This window comes from Gasterosteus aculeatus, chromosome 4 (assembly GCF_964276395.1).
Source record: "Gasterosteus aculeatus chromosome 4, fGasAcu3.hap1.1, whole genome shotgun sequence".
In the NCBI taxonomy this organism is placed as follows: Eukaryota; Metazoa; Chordata; class Actinopteri; order Perciformes; family Gasterosteidae; genus Gasterosteus; species Gasterosteus aculeatus.
The window spans coordinates 10,313,486-10,335,328 of record NC_135691.1 but is presented as its reverse complement, the minus strand read 5'-3'; the positions used below and the strand labels follow the sequence as shown (position 1 = coordinate 10,335,328).

At 44.1% G+C, this 21,843-nt stretch overlaps 4 protein-coding genes and 1 pseudogene across 7 annotated transcripts in view; all 5 read left to right on the top strand.

Moving 5' to 3' along the window:
* Window positions 1-6,171: 6,171 nt before the first annotated feature.
* On the top strand, window positions 6,172-8,909 carry LOC144406202 (protocadherin alpha-C2-like). Its single transcript, XM_078101291.1, has one exon. The coding sequence runs from the start codon at window positions 6,387-6,389 to the stop codon at window positions 8,907-8,909; it is 2,523 nt and encodes an 840-aa protein (XP_077957417.1). The 5' UTR covers window positions 6,172-6,386.
* A 350-nt stretch (window positions 8,910-9,259) lies between these two features.
* LOC120818128 (protocadherin alpha-C2-like) overlaps window positions 9,260-21,843 on the top strand; it is a 34,177-nt gene continuing 21,593 nt past the window's right edge. For all 3 annotated transcript variants that reach the window (XM_078101295.1, XM_078101294.1, XM_078101296.1), the window contains exon 1: window positions 9,260-11,677. In XM_078101295.1, the coding sequence (XP_077957421.1) occupies window positions 9,260-11,677 (2,418 nt within the window). The remainder of the gene's footprint in view (window positions 11,678-21,843) is intronic.
* On the top strand, window positions 11,883-15,279 carry LOC144406205 (protocadherin alpha-C2 pseudogene; annotated as a pseudogene). The gene has a single exon (XR_013467401.1). The product of XR_013467401.1 is annotated as a protocadherin alpha-C2 pseudogene (transcript).
* Window positions 15,268-17,906, top strand: LOC144406203 (protocadherin alpha-C2-like). Its single transcript, XM_078101304.1, has one exon. It carries the CDS (start codon window positions 15,483-15,485, stop codon window positions 17,904-17,906), a length of 2,424 nt encoding a protein of 807 aa, XP_077957430.1. The 5' UTR covers window positions 15,268-15,482.
* Window positions 18,768-21,191, top strand: LOC144406206 (protocadherin alpha-C2-like). Its single transcript, XM_078101310.1, has one exon. The coding sequence runs from the start codon at window positions 18,768-18,770 to the stop codon at window positions 21,189-21,191; it is 2,424 nt and encodes an 807-aa protein (XP_077957436.1).

Here is a 21,843-nt window from a genome sequence, read left to right as displayed (position 1 = left end):
TGGGGCGTGGTGTTATAACAGAACAGGACCTGCGGAAGACATGACGTCCAGTCATGCTTTCGTGAAACTGGAAGCGTGCGCAGGAGGTTGTGTAGGGTTCGATTGAACCGCTCACACTGTCCGTTCCCTGCAGGATGGTATGGGGTAGTGCGGGATTTCTCCACCCCATACAAACAACAAAGTTGCCGTATCAAGGCACTCTCAAAACTGCGGCCTTGGTCGGAGTGGATGCGGCTCGGTACCCCAAACTTAAAAAACCATTCGTTCAACAAGACTTGAGCCGCGGTGGAAGCACGCTGATCCCGAGTTGGGACAGCCACTGTGTACTTACTGAACACGTCAGTCATTACGAGGACATTTTCCATGCCAGTGCTGGAAGACTCCAAGATCGTGAAGTCCATGGCAACAATCTGGTTTGGACGGGCTGCCAACAGGTGCCCCATAAAGCTGTGAATGACTGGTCCAGAATCCTTTGCGACCTGACACCGCTCACATTCTTGGACCCACTGCTTTATGTCCGAGCACATCCCTGGCCAGTAGCACCGTTCTCGAACCAATTCAGTTGTTCGATCGATTCCTTGATGTCCGTGCGCTTGGTGGAGCTGCCTCAGTGTCTCCTGCTTTAGACAAGCTGGCAAGATCAGCTGGAGGTTCTCTTCTCCACCATTTGATCGGAACACTCTGCGGTACAGAATACCATCTGTCTCAACCAGGCGGTCCCACTGTCGCAACAATGCCAAGGCTGGCTTGGACAACTCTCGCCTTTCCTCCAGGGTCGGTGGAACCTGCCGCCTCCAAAAAACCATAACCTCCTCTAAGAGGGGATCACCATTCTGCATCGCATGAATGTCCACACACGAGTAGGACGGAAGAGCAGATATCACCGCCTGAGATGCTGAGGGTAGCGAGTCCGAATGAGTAGCTTGCTGAAGTACAGCTGGGACTGATGTGCCTGGTAGAGCCTGTTCAAATAAGCCATGGTCCGAAACGTACTGCCGAGAAAGTGCATCAGCATTTCTATTGCTCCGGCCAGATCGATATTTAATTTCAAAATTGAAAGCAGCCAGTTGTGCAGCCCACCGATGTTCTGTGGCCCCCAATTTGGCAGATTGCAGGTGACTTAACGGGTTGTTATCAGTGAAGATAACACACTTGTGGCCCAACAGGTATTCCCGAAACTTCTCGGTCATAGCCCATTTCAGGGCGAGAAACTCCAATTTCATTGAACTATAATTGTCCATATTTCTTTCAGTGGGCCGAAGGCCTCGACTGGCATAGGCCACTGGCCTAATGCTACCTTCTTGCTCTTGGGACAGGACAGCCCCTAGGCCATTGTGACTTGCGTCAATCTCCAGAATAAAAGGGCAAGAAAAGTCTGCATATGCCAAAACTGGGGCTGAAACCAACTTGGCCTTCAAAGCCTCAAAGCTCTCATCACACAGAGATGTCCATTCCGAACCAAGATCTTGTTTCTGGCGTCGTTTGGACTTGGTACCCGCTTTTTCTGCCACTAGCTTATGAAGAGGGGCTGCCAACTGGGCAAATCCCTCTACAAAGCGTCTGTAATAGCTTGCAAACCCCAGAAAAGAACGCAGCTCTGAAACATGGCGGGGACGCTGCCACTTAGAAACTGCCTCAATCTTTGTCGGGTCGGTGGAAACACCATTCGCCGAAATAACATGCCCAAGATAGCGAACTTCTTTCTGAAAGAATGAGCACTTCCCCAAATTGACCTTTAATCCTTCCTTCTGTAGGCGACTCAAAACAACGTCCAGACGTTGGAGATGTTGAGTGAAGGAAGACGAGAACACAACAATGTCGTCGAGATATAAGAGAAGGGACTGGCAATGTTGAGCTCCGAACATCCTCTGCATTAGCCGTTGAAATGTACTTGGGGCGTTACACAGCCCAAAAGGCATCCGGTTCCATTCAAAAAGGCCAAAGGGTGTGCAGAAGGCCGTTTTAGGCTTATCCTGTTCCGCCACTGGAACTTGGTTATACCCACTGGCCAAATCCAAAGTTGAGAACCAACAGGCACCAGAGAGGGCATCAAGACTCTCCTCTATACGAGGGAGGGGAAAAGCATCCTTCCTGGTCTTACTATTAAGGAGCCGGTAGTCCACGCACAGGCGTAGACTGCCATCCTTTTTCCTAACCAGAACAATAGGTGAAGCATAGGGGCTGCTGCTCTCCTTAATCACCTTGGCCTCCAGAAGTTGATTAATATGGGCCTTTGCCTCCTCATACTCCGATGGAGGGATGCGCCTGTATCGTTGTCGCACCGGGACATCGTCAAGCAATGGTATGTTATGAGAAATAAGCTCGGTGCACCCCAAGTCACCCACATGTGCCGAAAAGACAGAGCTATACTGGCGCAGAAGGTGCCGAGCATCAACTTCGTCTTGGTCAACCAAAGCTGTTAAGTCTACCTCCTCTATACCACTCTGCACAGGGCCACCAGCCGTGCAAGAGGAAACTGTAGCCATGGTTGATCTCACTTCAGTAACCCCAGTGGGTAAACTGACTACTTTGGCACTACCAAGACTGCCCAGTGTGGTGCGTGGGTAGAGGAGGACTTCAGTAGTCCCTACGTTAACTACAGGGATGTACACTGTACCTCGGACAACTTTGATAAGGCAGGGGGATGCAAGGAGCCCTGCCGGAAGCCCAGATGCCCTGGGCTCAAATAGCACCACTGGACTGGAGGGCTGTTCTGGGCAGGTGCTCGCGATGAACTGCATGACCCCACCAGGCAGGCGTACTGCCTGTGGGCCTCGAACTCTCACCATTCCAGAGAGGTCCCTGGATTGTTGGGTGGTTGACTGGTGGCATTGCTGTAGGGCTTCAAGAACTGAATCAGGGGCCTGGTTAACTACCGGCAACGTGAACAGCCCAGTGCCATGTGCTCCAAAGAGCTCTTGGTAACAGCGTCGGATGACGTTCATCCCCAGGATTCCGGGGACTGAAGACGACCCCCCAGGAGGGTCTCGCACCACCAGTATCCCACAACCCTGAAACACCTGGTCACACAACGTCACATCCAGCTCAAGATAGCCGATGTATGGAATTGCCAAGCCATTGGCCGCTCGAAGTTGAAGCCAATGACAAGATTGTAGGCGCTCCTGGCCCCAAGATGAAAAATGCGCCAAAAAGAAACTCTCTATTATAGTGGATACCATGGATCCAGTATCCACCAAGCATGGGACCTTAATGCCTCCCATCAAAAGATTGAGTTGGGGACAAGATGACACTAGTTTACCCACGGCCTCTCCCGTTGAGTCGATTGACTCCCCACCTGAGCTGTGACTCGTGAACTCAGAGGGTTTCAGTTTTCCGAATGGGAAGCAGGAGCGGAAGGTCTTGGCATACTTGTACTTAAACCAAGTGCCGAACCAGCATGAGCGGGAGCTTGTCGGCTATGACACTCCCTGGCAAAATGGCCTGGCCGCTGACACCTACGACATATTACAGGGCCCGTACGACGAGGGTGAGGCGGAAAAGAGGAAGTCTGCAGGGAGGCCACCGTCTGGGTGAGCTGGTTGAGTTGTTGCTGCTGTTGTTTCAACAGTTCCTTCAGCTCTCCCAATTCTGAGCTTGTTGCAGGAACCAGCGGTAGACGAGGACTACTCTGTACTCCATACTGTAGACCGTACACGGCTGGAAGAGAATGACTTCGCTCTCTAACGCCACCTGGGAGTCCCTCTCGTTCCCAGCGGATAGCTTCTGCACGCACTTCTATCAGGGTGACGTACGGCTGACGACGGACCAACTGTTTCAGTTCCCTACGAAGGGCCCCGTCAAGGACATGTTCCACAAATTGGTCTCGAAGAAGAACGGCCGAATTAAGCAGACCATCAGGTGCCCGCTGCTTAACCTGCTCCATCAGGGCCATCAGGGCCAAGGAGAACTCCTGCAAGGTTTCTCCTTGCTGTTGTGTCCTAGCGAAGAAGGCTTGCTGTAAAACTATATATGACCGAGTGCAACCATACAATTCTCTCAGGACGGCAAGAATCTGGACCGAGTCCGCTTGTTCAGTGCTAGTACGATATTTGATCTCGTTCCTTGCCTCTCCCTCTAAATGATCAAATATGAAGTGGGCCTGATCAGCAGCTGTCAAGCGGCGAGTGCGCATGCAGGCTTGAATTTCCTCTGCCCAGTCATCCACACCTATACCGGTTTTTCCATTAAATATTGGACACCGCCGGTCTCGTGGCACCACGACCAGTCGCTCGGTTATGGTAGCACTAGTCTCGGCTAAGGGAGCACCACTCACCGGAGCTGAAAGGGTTGGTGTGATTGAGCTTGGGCCAGCCTGCGAAGCATCCGTTTCCCGGCGCAGCTGCTCATTGTCTGCCTTCAGCTGTATAACAAGGTCTCTGAGCTGTTGCAGTTCCTCTTCCATGGTACCAGAGAGGGACAGGAGCAGAACCTGCTAGGCAAATTTTAGAAATCCAATAGTTAAGCCAAATTAATCCACTGCTGTTCTGTCTCTACAACCACTCACACAAATAACAAAAAAAAATAATAATAATAATAATAATAAAAATGATAATATATATATTTATTTACAACAAAAAAAGGAATACACGTCCGGCTCAAAGTGTTGTCCTGCCAGCAACGCCAAGTTTGTAGCAATGTCGGGACAACGACCAAATAATCTTAATTAATATACGAGCAACGCCACCGTGGGAATTTCACCCCCGGAATTAATGACATGGAGCACCTAATTATGGTCAGCAACAGGACACAGATTCGAACAACACCGGCACTAGACGTGATTCCATTATACAAAATTATACGTTTATTTATGAGTACATCGTTCTTAAAAGACAGTCTCGAGACTAGTGATATGGTCTATAAATTGATACACGATTAGACCAAAACAATGAAAAATGCTTAAAAGTCATCCATGTTACAAAAAGAAATAAATCAAACCAGGAAAAGGGGACAGAAGACTGAGGGCTCGCTGGCAGAGATGACTTCTGAGAAAAAGGTGGGGGTGGACGGTCCCTAATGTCACAGCAAAGAAAACCAAACAAAATAAAAGAAAACCACACAGCTGAATATATGATGAAGTAATATAAATCAAACGAAGGGGACCGCCACCACCAGGCTCAGTCAACCACTCTTACCAGCAGCCCAAGAAACTCCTGTTCCTTAAATAAAGAAAGAAAACAATTAATAAACACAAAATATCGGCCACGGGGCCCACACACTCAAACAAAAACAAAGAAAAGAATGATTAATTCACAAAACGAGTTCAGACAGAACAGCAGTGGAGGGGGTTTCCGCAATATCTTGTGGGGCTTGCCTCCGCAGGTGATCCGCTGGTCAGCCGTGCATCAGGCCAGTGCCGCTTGGCTGCAAATTAACACATCGCTTAAAACAGCTGGCCAGAGCAACTGCAATCACAGTACAGATGAGACAGCCTACCGTCGGAATATGGTGTCACACTTGAATACACCAGGCTGGAGAACCACGCTCTTTCAAGCCAACTCAGCCGACAAGCTGGTGAGTACCGTTGATGGCACAGAATGGGAAGTTGCCACACCAGCTTCCTGCAGGCACGCTCCCTCAGCCGCAACCTCCAAACCACGGCTGACTATGCAGACAGGCGCATCAGCTACCACCAAACAATGCCCAACAAATGATATTACCCTAACTTACCCAAAGCCCACGAATGCCACGACCAGGTGAGTCTCACAGGAGCCCCCAAGCAACCATTATACCCCCGAGAAGCGGAGAGGAAGACCCACCACAGGTAGGTGTACTGAAACATATACTCTCCAGGGGAGAGCCCCGCCCTGTGATCACAACGACGGGGAATAATTGTTTGCAGCTGGGTATCCCACCGTGATTGGAGGTGCATAGGTGGCAAGCCACCTGAGTTAGACCAACCCACTAGACAGGTAAATTGAAGTGGACTGAGCCACTCTGTCACACATGTTTGTTTCAATAATGTCCGTTCATTAATAATTTGTGACATTTAACTTTGTTTTGGTACAAACCTGTATGTATAGCGTTAAAATCGATGTGTCTGGTCAGTGATACAATATATAAATTCACAATGATACCATAGAAATAGTTTTTGAGGAAAATCATATTAACTTTGTTTAAAAATAATTATTATAGAGAAATCTGCAGGATGGCGCTGTTTTCTCACTAAAACACGAGCAGCCCAAGAACCCTAAATCGTTTTCACGAGGACATTGTGAAAAAAACGAACGGCTGCGTGGTGCTGAATATCCAGTCTGAAAACTGCTTGGCCTATGAGGTGGATATACATTCTCCGGATTCAAATTGTGAGAACCTGCTTGGGGGCAGTAATAGGATAGTGCGTTATTCATGGAAATGTTCGGCATTTTTAAAAAATTGATTGAAACACGATGAAAACAAAGAAGGCCGTTGTAACAATGAAGGCTAAAAGGTACGTGCTGATCGTATTTTTTCTTTCTTTCGTTCGTAAAATATCAACTTCAGTGACTCATTATTCAATACCAGAGGAGATGAAAGAAGGATCAGTTGTAGCAAATCTCGCAACAGATCTCAGTCTGGACGTTAAAACACTGAACCAGAGGAAGATGCGTCTTGACATCATTGCAAACAAGAAATATCTGGATGTGAACAAAGAGACCGGTGAACTGTATGTTGTTGAGAAGATTGACAGAGAAAATATATGTTCTGCAAAGTCGTCTTGCTATCTTAGAGTGGAGATTATACTAGAAAGTCCACTACGAATTTTTAACATCGAAGTAGAAATATTGGATATGAATGACAACGCCCCGCAGTTCAGGAGGGACGCCATTCATTTAGATATATCTGAGGCGACGTCAAAAGGAGAGCGATTCTCTCTCAGTAATGCAGTTGATCCTGATAATGGAATCAATTCGGTGAAAACGTATCATCTAAGTGAAAGTGAGTATTTTGATATTGAAGTTCAGACAGGCAGAGAAGGGTCCAAATTTGCCAATTTAATCTTAAAAAAGACTTTAGATCGAGAGGAGTATAGTGTTCATAATTTAATACTCACAGCTGTAGATGGAGGAACACCAGCTCGTTCGGGGACTGCAAGTGTTATTGTTCATGTTTTAGACACAAATGATAACGCTCCCACATTTGACAAGTTAAACTACAGTTTAAAAATAATGGAAAATTCTCCAATTGGAAGCCTGATTGTACGTCTAAATGCCACGGATTTAGATGACGGGTCAAATTCTGATTTAACATACTCATATAGTTTATATACTTCAGAGAAAACCCAAGACACATTTAATCTGAGTCCTTCTACGGGAGAAATTACTGTTAAAGGAATGCTAAACTATGAGGATTTCAGGATTTATGATATGGAAGTTATAGCAACTGATAAAGGAGCAAGTGCATTATCGGGACAATGTAGTATAAAAGTTCTGGTTGAAGACATGAATGACAACCATCCAGAAATATCTATTAAATCATTTCAGAGTCCAGTAAATGAAAACATAGAATTAGAAACAGTGATCGCTGTAGTCAGTGTCAGTGATAAAGACTCAGGTGATAATGGAGTGGTTGATCTTCATATTCCAGATAATATGCCTTTCACACTGAGGGAGTCCTCTGATAACTATTATGAATTAGTTGTGTCAGAGCCTTTAGACCGTGAGAAGGCTCCAGAATATGACATCACTTTCACTGTGACAGACAGAGGTTCTCCTCCTTTATCTGACAATGAAACCATGACGTTAGAACTGCTGGATGTTAATGACAATGTTCCACAGTTCCCTCAGTCGTTTTATACTATACGCGTAATGGAGAATAACGCACCTGGAGCCTTGCTCAGTTCCCTCACTGCGTTTGATCCTGACCTCCATGAGAACCAGTATCTAGTTTATTTCATCCTAGAGAAGGAGATCGCCAACACCTCCATGTCCATGCTGTTCTCCATCAATCCAGAGAACGGAAATCTTTACGCACTTAAAACCTTTGACTATGAGATCGAGAATGAGTTTCTTTTCCACATCGAGGCCAGAGACTCCGGCTCTCCTCCACTCAGCAGCAACGTGACGGTCCACATCATTATAGTGGACCAGAACGACAACGCTCCGGTTATTGTCTCTCCGTGGCGCGCGCAGGGCTCAGTGGTGGAGGAAACGATCCCCAGATCCACCGACAAAGGATCTCTGGTTGCCAAGGTGATAGCTTTAGACACCGACTCGGTGCACAACTCTCGGATTACTTACCAGTTTCTACAAGTGACTGACGCCACGTTGTTCAGTCTGGATCAATACAACGGGGAGATCCGGACTATGAGGATGTTCAGTTACAGAGACCCGCGTCACCAGCGCCTGGTTGTTGTTGCCAAGGACAACGGGGAGCCCGCCCTCTCTGCTACAGTCACCATCAAGCTGTCCACATTGGAGACCGCCGTTAATAAGGCCTACTCTGACATGACTGAGGTGCCTCTAGAATACGACATCTTCTCAGACCTGAACCTCTACTTGGTCATCGGTCTGGGCTCGGTGTCGTTTCTCCTGCTGATCACCATACTGGTCACCATCGTGCTCAAGTGTCAGACACCAAAACCCAGCAGTGCGGCTCCTCCGTGCAGGAACAGTGTCCTCAGTGAGAGGAACTCCACCATCGCAGACTCCACTCTGGTCTCCAACGACGCGTACTGGTACAGTATGTTTCTAGCGGAGACCAGGAAAGGAAAGATGGTGGTTAGACAGCCTGTGCCAAAGGGCTCCAGATACATCGTGTCCAGTTTACCAAGAGGCACAGGACTGACAAACACTAGTGACTCAGCAGCTTCCACCCTGCAGGTGAGTATCTTATATACTTTTTTGTTTTCATATTGTCCATTCATTATTATTGTTTCACTAGTTCATCTATTACTGTATAATTGTTTGGGTCCAGACATGTCCCCCAATTAACTCAAAGCGTAATAAATTAGATTATGTAGGATGATGATACAACATTTAAATTATTAATGATACCAAAAATACGTTTTTAGGTAAATCCTACTATCCTGATGTAAAAAGAAAACTCGAAATAGCTGAAAGGTGGCGCTGTCTTGTTACTAATACACCAGCAGCCCATAAACGCCATTAAAGTGAATCGCGGTAAGAGGACAGATCGTCGCTTCTGTGGTGCCGAATCTCCAATCTGAAAACAGGCTGCTACATTCTCCGGATTAAAATTGGGAGAATATGTTTGGGAAGAAGGCTGTCGCAGGACAATCCAATATCATGTTCGTCATTTCCTTTGAGGTGCAGTAAACCCGATGAAAACAAAGGAGTCCGTTTTAACAATGCAGGCTTGTAAAAGGTACGTGCTCGTGCTCGTTACGTTTTTTTATTTAATTCGTAATACATCGACTTCAGTGACTCATTATTCGATACCAGAGGAGATGAAAGAAGGATCAGTCGTGGCAAATCTTGCAACAGATCTCAGTCTGGACGTTAAAACACTGAACCAGAGGAAGATGCGTCTTGACATCATTGCAAACAAGAAATATCTGGATGTGAACAAAGAGACCGGCGAACTGTATGTCGTTGAGAAGATTGACAGAGAAAATATTTGTCCTGCAAAGTCGTCTTGTTATCTCAGACTGGAAATAACACTAGATAACCCAGTACGAATTTTTAACATAGAAGTAGAAATATTGGATATGAACGACAACGCACCGCAGTTTCGGCGGGACATCATTCATTTAGATATATCTGAGGCGACGTCAAAAGGAGAGAGATTCTCTCTCAGTAATGCAGTTGATCCTGATGTTGGAACAAATTCAGTGAAATCATATCATTTGAGTGATAGTGAACATTTTTTAATCGAAGTCCAGACTGGCAGAGAAGGGTCCAAATTTTCCGAATTAATATTGAAAACGGCCTTAGATCGAGAGCAGCATTCTGTTCATAATTTAATACTCACAGCTGTAGATGGAGGAACACCTGCTCGTTCTGGTACAGCAAGTGTTATTGTGCGTGTTTTGGACACAAATGACAACGCGCCAAATTTTAACAAAGTTAATTACAACATAAATATAATGGAAAACTCTCCCATTGGAAGCCTCGTTATTGATCTAAATGCAACAGACTTAGATGAGGGATCAAATTCTGATATAACATACTCATATAGTTTATATACATCTGAGAAAACTCAAGACACATTTCAACTAAATCCTTCTACTGGAGAAATTACTGTCAAAGGAATGCTAAACTATGAGGACTTGAGGATTTATGATATGGAAGTTATAGCAACTGATAAAGGAGCAAGTGCATTATCGGGACAATGTAGTATAAAAGTTCTGGTTGAAGACATGAATGACAACCATCCAGAAATATCTATTAAATCATTTCAGAGTCCAGTAAAAGAAAACATAGAATTAGAAACAGTGATCGCTGTAGTCAGTGTCAGTGATAAAGACTCAGGTGATAATGGAGTGGTTGATCTTCATATTCCAGATAATATGCCTTTCACACTGAGGGAGTCCTCTGATAACTATTATGAATTAGTTGTGTCAGAGCCTTTAGACCGTGAGAAGGCTCCAGAATATGACATCACTTTCACTGTGACAGACAGAGGTTCTCCTCCTTTATCTGACAATGAAACCATGACGTTAGAACTGCTGGATGTTAATGACAATGTTCCACAGTTCCCTCAGTCGTTTTATACTATACGCGTAATGGAGAATAACGCACCTGGAGCCTTGCTCAGTTCCCTCACTGCGTTTGATCCGGACCTCCATGAGAACCAGTATCTAGTTTATTTCATCCTAGAGAAGGAGATCGCCAACACCTCCATGTCCATGCTGTTCTCCATCAATCCAGAGAACGGAAATCTTTACGCACTGAAAACATTTGACTATGAGATCGAGAATGAGTTTCTTTTCCACATCGAGGCCAGAGACTCCGGCTCTCCTCCACTCAGCAGCAACGTGACGGTCCACATCATTATAGTGGACCAGAACGACAACGCTCCGGTTATTGTCTCTCCGTGGCGCGCCCAGGGCTCAGTGGTGGAGGAAACGATCCCCAGATCCACCGACAAAGGATCTCTGGTTGCCAAGGTGATAGCTTTAGACACCGACTCGGTGCACAACTCTCGGATTACTTACCAGTTTCTACAAGTGACTGACGCCACGTTGTTCAGTCTGGATCAATACAACGGGGAGATCCGGACTATGAGGATGTTCAGTTACAGAGACCCGCGCCACCAGCGCCTGGTTGTTGTTGCCAAGGACAACGGGGAGCCCGCCCTCTCTGCTACAGTCACCATCAAGCTGTCCACATTGGAGACTGCCGTTAATAAGGCCTACTCTGACATGACTGAGGTGCCTCTAGAATACGACATCTTCTCAGACCTGAACCTGTACTTGGTCATCGGTCTGGGGTCGGTGTCGTTTCTGCTGCTGATCACCATACTGGTCACCATTGTGCTCAAGTGTCAGACACCCAAACCCAGCAGTGCGGCTCCTCCGTGCAGGAACAGTGTCCTCAGTGAGAGGAACTCCACCATCGCAGACTCCACTCTGGTCTCCAACGATGCGTACTGGTACAGTATGTTTCTAGCGGAGACCAGGAAAGGAAAGATGGTGGTTAGACAGCCTGTGCCAAAGGGCTCCAGATACATCGTGTCCAGTTTACCAAGAGGCACAGGACTGACAAACACTAGTGACTCAGCAGCTTCCACCCTACAGGTGAGTCTAATTTAAACACATGCGTTTTAATATATTTGATTTATTAATATATTGCGAAATCTTTTCTAAATATTGTACTATCTTTGACTTCGAAATGCTTAGTTTATTTACTCATAATTAGTGTCAATAATAGATTATACTGGACTGCGACAAAACATTTAAATAAACTATCATACAAAGAATTTAATTTTTGAAATACATATTCTTTTACAAAAATAATTATTCTTAAACCAAAGGGTGGTGCTGTTCTGTCGGTGAAAAAACAGCCGCCCGTAAACTCTCCGTCAGTGAGTCGTTTTCACGAGGACAGATCGTTAAACCAATGAACAAATACGTGGTGCCGAATCTCCACTCCAAGCACTGCTTGCTCCAGGAAGTGGTGATTCATTCTCTGGATCCTTATTTGTGAGAATATCCTTTGGATAAAGGACGTCGCAGCGATATTCAATATTCCCGGAAACGTTTTTCTTTTCCTTGGAGGTGCCGCAATACCGCTCCAACAACGGAGTCTTTCGTAACAATGCCGTCTTGTAAAGGGTACGTGCTGCTCTTTATTTGTCTTTCTTTCTCTCGAAATATATTGACGTTAGTGACTCATTATTCAATACCCGAGGAGATGAAAGAAGGATCAGTTATAGCGAACCTTGCTACCGATCTCAGTATGGATGTTAAAACACTGAACCAGAGGAAGATTCGTCTTGACATTATAGCAAATGAGAAATATCTGGATGTGAACAAAGAGACTGGTGAACTGTACATTGTTGAAAAAATTGACAGGGAAAATGTTTGCAATACCAAATCATTAGCGTCGTGCTATCTCAAACTGGAGATTATACTAGAAAATCCTGTACGAATTTTTAACGTAGAAGTAGAAATATTAGATATGAACGACAACGCCCCACAGTTTCGGAGGGACATGATTAATTTAGATATATCTGAAGCAACGTCGAAAGGAGAGAGATTCTCTCTCAGTAATGCAGTTGATCCTGATGTCGGAATCAATTCAGTGAAAACCTACCATCTCAGTAAAAGTGAACTTTTTAATATCGAAGTTCAGACTGGTAGGGATGGCTCAAAGTTTGCTGAATTAATCTTAACAAAGACTTTAGATCGAGAGCAGCATTCTGTTCATAATTTAATCCTGACAGCTGTAGATGGAGGAACACCTGCTCGTTCTGGTACTGCAAGTGTTATTGTGCGTGTTTTGGACACAAATGACAACGCGCCAAATTTTAACAAAGTTAATTACAACATAAATATAATGGAAAACTCTCCCATTGGAAGCCTCGTTATTGATCTAAATGCAACAGACTTAGATGAGGGATCAAATTCTGATATAACATACTCATATAGTTTATATACATCTGAGAAAACTCAAGACACATTTCAACTAAATCCTTCTACTGGAGAAATTACTGTCAAAGGAATGCTAAACTATGAGGACTTGAGGATTTATGATATGGAAGTTATAGCAACTGATAAAGGAGCAAGTGCATTATCGGGACAATGTAGTATAAAAGTTCTGGTTGAAGACATGAATGACAACCATCCAGAAATATCTATTAAATCATTTCAGAGTCCAGTAAAAGAAAACATAGAATTAGAAACAGTGATCGCTGTAGTCAGTGTCAGTGATAAAGACTCAGGCAACAATGGAGTGGTTGATCTTCATATTCCAGATAATATGCCTTTCACACTGAGGGAGTCCTCTGATAACTATTATGAATTAGTTGTGTCAGAGCCTTTAGACCGTGAGAAGGCTCCAGAATATGACATCACTTTCACTGTGACAGACAGAGGTTCTCCTCCTTTATCTGACAATGAAACCATGACGTTAGAACTGCTGGATGTTAATGACAATGTTCCACAGTTCCCTCAGTCGTTTTATACTATACGCGTAATGGAGAATAACGCACCTGGAGCCTTGCTCAGTTCCCTCACTGCGTTTGATCCTGACCTCCACGAGAACCAGTATCTAGTTTATTTCATCCTAGAGAAGGAGATCGCCAACACCTCCATGTCCATGCTGTTCTCCATCAATCCAGAGAACGGAAATCTTTACGCACTAAAAACCTTTGACTATGAGATCGAGAATGAGTTTCTTTTCCACATCGAGGCCAGAGACTCCGGCTCTCCTCCGCTCAGCAGCAACGTGACGGTCCACATCATTATAGTGGACCAGAACGACAACGCTCCGGTTATTGTCTCTCCGTGGCGCGCGCAGGGCTCAGTGGTGGAGGAAACGATCCCCAGATCCACCGACAAAGGATCTCTGGTTGCCAAGGTGATAGCTTTAGACACCGACTCGGTGCACAACTCTCGGATTACTTACCAGTTTCTACAAGTGACTGACGCCACGTTGTTCAGTCTGGATCAATACAACGGGGAGATCCGGACTATGAGAATGTTCAGTTACAGAGACCCGCGCCACCAGCGGCTGGTTGTTGTTGCCAAGGACAACGGGGAGCCTGCCCTCTCTGCTACAGTCACCATCAAGCTGTCCACATTGGAGACTGCAGTTAATAAGGCCTACTCTGACATGACTGAGGTGCCTCTAGAATACGACATCTTCTCAGACCTGAACCTGTACTTGGTCATCGGTCTGGGCTCGGTGTCGTTTCTCCTGCTGATCACCATACTGGTCACCATCGTGCTCAAGTGTCAGACACCCAAACCCAGCAAAGCGGTTCCTCCGTGCAGGAACAGTGTGCTCAGTGAGAGGAACTCCACCATCGCAGACTCCACTCTGGTCTCCAACGATGCGTACTGGTACAGTATGTTTCTAGCGGAGACCAGGAAAGGAAAGATGGTGGTTAGACAGCCTGTGCCAAAGGGCTCCAGATACATCGTGTCCAGTTTACCAAGAGGCACAGGACTGACAGACACTAGTGACTCAGCAGCTTCAACTCTGCAGGTATGAGGACACTTCATTAAATACACATCATACCGCCATTTCCATCCAAATAGAGATAAATTAACGTTTGCAACGTTATTCATCACAACCATTTTAATGTGGTCCTTCCAATAGTAGATATTAAATACATCCCAACGTTTTAAACATAGATATTTATTCATTCATGACTAAGTACAGAAACCTAGCGTCTTCCCAATTCTAAACCTTATTTGAATACTAATATATTGTTTTAATATTGAGATTCAGTTGGCAAGATTAATTAGACAAAACAAATGTAAAGACAAAACTCAGTAAATCCGTTACTATAGAGAGAAATACGGTATTTGTCCACATTGCAATGGTTTTACGCACACACACACAAACACACCTGTGCGTAAATATGTAAAACTAAGCCAAGGACTTTGATTTTCATTTTATTAATATATTAGATCGTATTTAGAATAATATAAAACACATGTGTATACATGTTTTTTACACAACTAAATTAATGTTAAAAAGTAATGTGCAATAAAACCTGTAAACTTTCTGCTGGCCCTAAGGAAAAAATACTGAGAGACGTAAAGATTTTTTTTTTTTTTTCCAAAATTAGATTGACACTTGGCTTTCCTTTACAAAATAAGGACATTTCGATAATTCAACAGCTGCAAAGGCACACTAAGGACATCCATGTCGCTGCTCTCAACAAAAACGAATATATGAAGTCCCCTATTTACCAATATTTCATTGGACACTGCGCAGCGAGGCCTATTTCACGCAATTCTCTGCTGAAACCGGCTAAAAGCAACGTTCTCCTCGAACACACAGGACGACGTTCACCGTTGGAATAAAGGACTTTTTCTCCGTTTTTCACCGGACGCCACATTTCTAGGTTTTAGGTGCGGAATATTTACAATGGCTCGTCAATATCCCGGAAGAGGGTATGTCTCAGTATTTATCTTTCTGTCTACCACGATATACATGGTCTCTACCGTCAGCCATTACTCTGTTCCCGAAGAAATGGAGGAAGGCTCTATCGTTGCTAATTTAGCAACGGATTTAGGATTAGAAGTAAAAACCCTGAATAGAAGAAAAATGCACGTGGACGTTCTAGGCAATAAGAAATATCTTGATATCAACAAAGAAACGGGGGAGCTGTTTATCTTTGAAAGAATAGACAGAGAGTTGTTGTGCTCATTGAAGACAGCCACGTCTTGTTTCCTGAAAATTGATGCTACAATTGAAAATCCAATACGAATGTTTAATATCGAGGTGGAAATCACCGATATTAACGACAACGCTCCTCATTTTCGGAGAGGAACGATGCACTTGGATATTTCTGAATCGAGTCCCGTTGGGGAAAGATTCTCATTGAATAACGCTGCGGACCCGGATGTTGGAACAAATTCTGTGAAAGATTACCATCTGAGCTCAAGTGAACATTTCTCCATTGAAATTCAGACCGGAAGAGATGGGACAAAGTTTGCTGATTTAATACTGAAAAAGTCTTTAGATCGAGAGAAGCAGGCTATTCATAATCTAATTCTCACTGCTGTGGACGGTGGAGTGCCCACGCGCACAGGCACAGCCAGCATAATTGTTCGCGTGCTTGATGTGAACGACAACGCCCCTTCATTTGACAAAGATAAATATATTCTAGATGTGATGGAAAACTCCCCCATCGGCACTCTAGTAGTGAAGCTTAACGCCTCTGATTTAGATGAAGGTTCAAATTCTGCCATTGTTTATTCATACAGTTTATATACGTCAGAGAGAACTCAGCAGGTGTTTAACTTGAATCCAGAGAATGGTGAAATTAGAGTGAAAGAGATGATAAATTATGAAGATTTTAAGCATTATGAAATTGAGGTTATTGCCAGCGATAAGGGTCCTAACTCCTTATCTGGACAGTGTAAACTGTCAATTCAGGTGACAGATATGAATGACAATCATCCAGAAATATCTATTAAATCATTTCAGAGTCCAGTAAAAGAAAACATAGAATTAGACACAGTGATCGCTGTAGTCAGTGTCAGTGATAAAGACTCAGGTGATAATGGAGTGGTTGATCTTCATATTCCAGATAATATGCCTTTCACACTGAGGGAGTCCTCTGATAACTATTATGAATTAGTTGTGTCAGAGCCTTTAGACCGTGAGAAGGCTCCAGAATATGACATCACTTTCACTGTGACAGACAGAGGTTCTCCTCCTTTATCTGACAATGAAACCATGACCTTAGAACTGCTGGATGTTAATGACAATGTTCCACAGTTCCCTCAGTCGTTTTATACTATACGCGTAATGGAGAATAACGCACCTGGAGCCTTGCTCAGTTCCCTCACTGCGTTTGATCCTGACCTCCATGAGAACCAGTATCTAGTTTATTTCATCCTAGAGAAGGAGATCGCCAACACCTCCATGTCCATGCTGTTCTCCATCAATCCAGAGAACGGAAATCTTTACGCACTGAAAACATTTGACTATGAGATCGAGAATGAGTTTCTTTTCCACATCGAGGCCAGAGACTCCGGCTCTCCTCCGCTCAGCAGCAACGTGACGGTCCACATCATTATAGTGGACCAGAACGACAACGCTCCGGTTATTGTCTCTCCGTGGCGCGCGCAGGGCTCAGTGGTGGAGGAAACGATCCCCAGATCCACTGACAAAGGATCTCTGGTTGCCAAGGTGATAGCTTTAGACACCGACTCGGTGCACAACTCTCGGATTACTTACCAGTTTCTACAAGTGACTGACGCCACGTTGTTCAGTCTGGATCAATACAACGGGGAGATCCGGACTATGAGGATGTTCAGTTACAGAGACCCGCGTCACCAGCGCCTGATAGTTGTTGCCAAGGACAACGGGGAGCCCGCCCTCTCTGCTACAGTCACCATCAAGCTATCCACATTGGAGACTGCCGTTAATAAGGCCTACTCTGACATGACTGAGGTGCCTCTAGAATACGACATCTTCTCAGACCTGAACCTGTACTTGGTCATCGGTCTGGGCTCGGTGTCGTTTCTCCTGCTGATCACCATACTGGTCACCATCGTGCTCAAGTGTCAGACACCCAAACCCAGCAGTGCGGCTCCTCCGTGCAGGAACAGTGTGCTCAGTGAGAGGAACTCCACCATCGCAGACTCCACTCTGGTCTCCAACGATGCGTACTGGTACAGTATGTTTCTAGCAGAGACCAGGAAAGGAAAGATGGTGGTTAGACAGCCTGTGCCAAAGGGCTCCAGATACATCGTGTCCAGTTTACCAAGAGGCACAGGACTGACAGACACTAGTGACTCAGCAGCTTCAACTCTGCAGGTATGGAGGAAACATAATTAAATACATATCATACCGCCATTTCCATCCAAACAGAGATAAATTAATGTTTGTAACGTTTTACATCACAACCATTTTATTGTGGTCCTTACAATAGTAGATATTATATACATCCCAACGTTTTAAACTAAGATGTTTATTTATTCATGATTAAGTAATGGAACTTAGTGTCTTCCTAATTCTAAACATGATCTAAATAATAATATATTGTTCAATATTGAGATTAAGTTGGCAGGATTACTTAGACAAAAAAAATGTAAAGTAAAAACTCAGTAAATTCGTTATGATAGAGAGAAATACGCCATTTGTCCACATTGCAGTGGTTTTACGCACACACACCATATGTAAAACTAAGCCAAGGCCTTTGATTTGAATTTAATTAATATATAACATTGTATTTCGAAGTATATAAAACAGATGTGTATGTAGGCCTATGTATTTTACAAAACTAAATTAATGTTAAAAAGTAATGTGCAATAAAACTTCCAAACCGCCTGCTGGTCCTAAGGAAAAAATACTGCGAAACGTAAAGATTTTGTTTTTTCATCCAAAATTAGATTGACACGTAACTCGGCTTTGCTTTACAAAATAAGGACATTTCGATAATTCAACAGCTGCAAAGGCACACTAAGGACATCCATGTCGCTGCTCTCAACAAAAACGAATACATAAAGTCCCCTATTTACCAATATTTCATTGGACACTGCGCAGCGAGGCATATTTCACGCAATTCTCTGCTGAAACCGGCTAAAAGCAACGTTCTCCTCGAACACACAGGACGACGTTCACCGTTGGAATAAAGGAATTTTTCTCCGTTTTTCACCGGACGCCACATTTCTAGGTTTTAGGTGCGGAATATTTACAATGGCTCGTCAATATCCCGGAAGAGGGTATGTCTCAGTATTTATCTTTCTGTCTACCACGATATACATGGTCTCTACCGTCAGCCATTACTCTGTTCCCGAAGAAATGGAGGAAGGCTCTATCGTTGCTAATTTGGCAACGGATTTAGGATTAGAAGTAAAAACCCTGAATAGAAGAAAAATGCGCGTGGACGTTCTAGGCAATAAGAAATATATTGATATAAACAAAGAAACGGGGGAGCTGTTTATCTTTGAAAGAATAGACAGAGAGTTGTTGTGCCCTTGGAAGACGACTACATCTTGTTTCTTCAAAATTGATGCTACAATTGAAAATCCAATACGAATGTTTAATATCGAGGTGGAAATCACCGATATTAACGACAACGCTCCTCATTTTCGGAGAGGAACGATGCACTTGGATATTTCTGAATCAAGTCCCGTTGGAGAAAGATTCTCATTGAATAACGCTGCGGACCCGGATGTTGGAACAAATTCTGTGAAAGATTACCATCTGAGCTCAAGTGAACATTTCTCCATTGAAATTCAGACCGGAAGAGATGGGACAAAGTTTGCTGATTTAATACTGAAAAAGTCTTTAGATCGAGAGAAGCAGGCTATTCATAATCTAATTCTCACTGCTGTGGACGGTGGAGTGCCCACGCGCACAGGCACAGCCAGCATAATTGTTCGCGTGCTTGATGTGAACGACAACGCCCCTTCATTTGACAAAGATAAATATATTCTAGATGTGATGGAAAACTCCCCCATCGGCACTCTAGTAGTAAAGCTTAACGCCTCTGATTTAGATGAAGGTTCAAATTCTGCCATTGTTTATTCATACAGTTTATATACGTCAGAGAGAACTCAGCAGGTGTTTAACTTGAATCCAGAGAATGGTGAAATTAGAGTGAAAGAGATGATAAATTATGAAGATTTTAAGCATTATGAAATTGAGGTTATTGCCAGCGATAAGGGTCCTAACTCTTTATCTGGACAGTGTAAACTGTCAATTCAGGTGACAGATATGAATGACAATCATCCAGAAATATCTATTAAATCATTTCAGAGTCCAGTAAAAGAAAACATAGAATTAGACACAGTGATCGCTGTAGTCAGTGTCAGTGATAAAGACTCAGGTGATAATGGAGTGGTTGATCTTCATATTCCAGATAATATGCCTTTCACACTGAGGGAGTCCTCTGATAACTATTATGAATTAGTTGTGTCAGAGCCTTTAGACCGTGAGAAGGCTCCAGAATATGACATCACTTTCACTGTGACAGACAGAGGTTCTCCTCCTTTATCTGACAATGAAACCATGACGTTAGAACTGCTGGATGTTAATGACAATGTTCCACAGTTCCCTCAGTCGTTTTATACTATACGCGTAATGGAGAATAACGCACCTGGAGCCTTGCTCAGTTCCCTCACTGCGTTTGATCCTGACCTCCATGAGAACCAGTATCTAGTTTATTTCATCCTAGAGAAGGAGATCGCCAACACCTCCATGTCCATGCTGTTCTCCATCAATCCAGAGAACGGAAATCTTTACGCACTGAAAACATTTGACTATGAGATCGAGAATGAGTTTCTTTTCCACATCGAGGCCAGAGACTCCGGCTCTCCTCCACTCAGCAGCAACGTGACGGTCCACATCATTATAGTGGACCAGAACGACAACGCTCCGGCTATTGTCTCTCCGTGGCGCGCGCAGGGCTCAGTGGTGGAGGAAACGATCCCCAGATCCACCGACAAAGGATCTCTGGTTGCCAAGGTGATAGCTTTAGACACCGACTCGGTGCACAACTCTCGGATTACTTACCAGTTTCTACAAGTGACTGACGCCACGTTGTTCAGTCTGGATCAATACAACGGGGAGATCCGGACTATGAGGATGTTCAGTTACAGAGACCCGCGTCACCAGCGCCTGATAGTTGTTGCCAAGGACAACGGGGAGCCCGCCCTCTCAGCTACAGTCACCATCAAGCTGTCCACATTGGAGACCGCCGTTAATAAGGCCTACTCTGACATGACTGAGGTGCCTCTAGAATACGACATCTTCTCAGACCTGAACCTGTACTTGGTCATCGGTCTGGGGTCGGTGTCGTTTCTCCTGCTGATCACCATACTGGTCACCATCGTGCTCAAGTGTCAGACACCCAAACCCAGCAGTGCGGCTCCTCCGTGCAGGAACAGTGTCCTCAGTGAGAGGAACTCCACCATCGCAGACTCCACTCTGGTCTCCAACGATGCGTACTGGTACAGTATGTTTCTAGCAGAGACCAGGAAAGGAAAGATGGTGGTTAGACAGCCTGTGCCAAAGGGCTCCAGATACATCGTGTCCAGTTTACCAAGAGGCACAGGACTGACAGACACTAGTGACTCAGCAGCTTCAACTCTGCAGGTATGGAGGAAACATAATTAAATACATATCATACCGCCATTTCCATCCAAACAGAGATAAATTAATGTTTGTAACGTTTTACATCACAACCATTTTATTGTGGTCCTTCCAATAGTAGATATTATATACATCCCAACGTTTTAAACTAAGATGTTTATTTATTCATGATTAAGTAATGGAACTTAGTGTCTTCCTAATTCTAAACATGATCTAAATAATAATATATTGTTCAATATTGAGATTAAGTTGGCAGGATTACTTAGACAAAAAAAATGTAAAGACAAAACTCAGTAAATTCGTTATGATAGAGAGAAATACGGCATTTGTCCACATTGCAATGGTTTTACGCACACACACCATATGTAAAACTAAGCCAAGGCCTTTGATTTGAATTTAATTAATATATAACATTGTATTTCGAAGTATATAAAACAGATGTGTATGTAGGCCTATGTATTTTACAAAACTAAATTAATGTTAAAAAGTAATGTGAAATAAAACCTCCAAACCGCCTGCTGGTCCTAAGGAAAAAATACTGCGAAACGTAAAGATTTTGTTTTTTCATCCAAAATTAGATTGACACGTAACTCGGCTTTGCTTTACAAAATAAGGACATTTCGATAATTCAACAGCTGCAAAGGCACACTAAGGACATCCATGTCGCTGCTCTCAA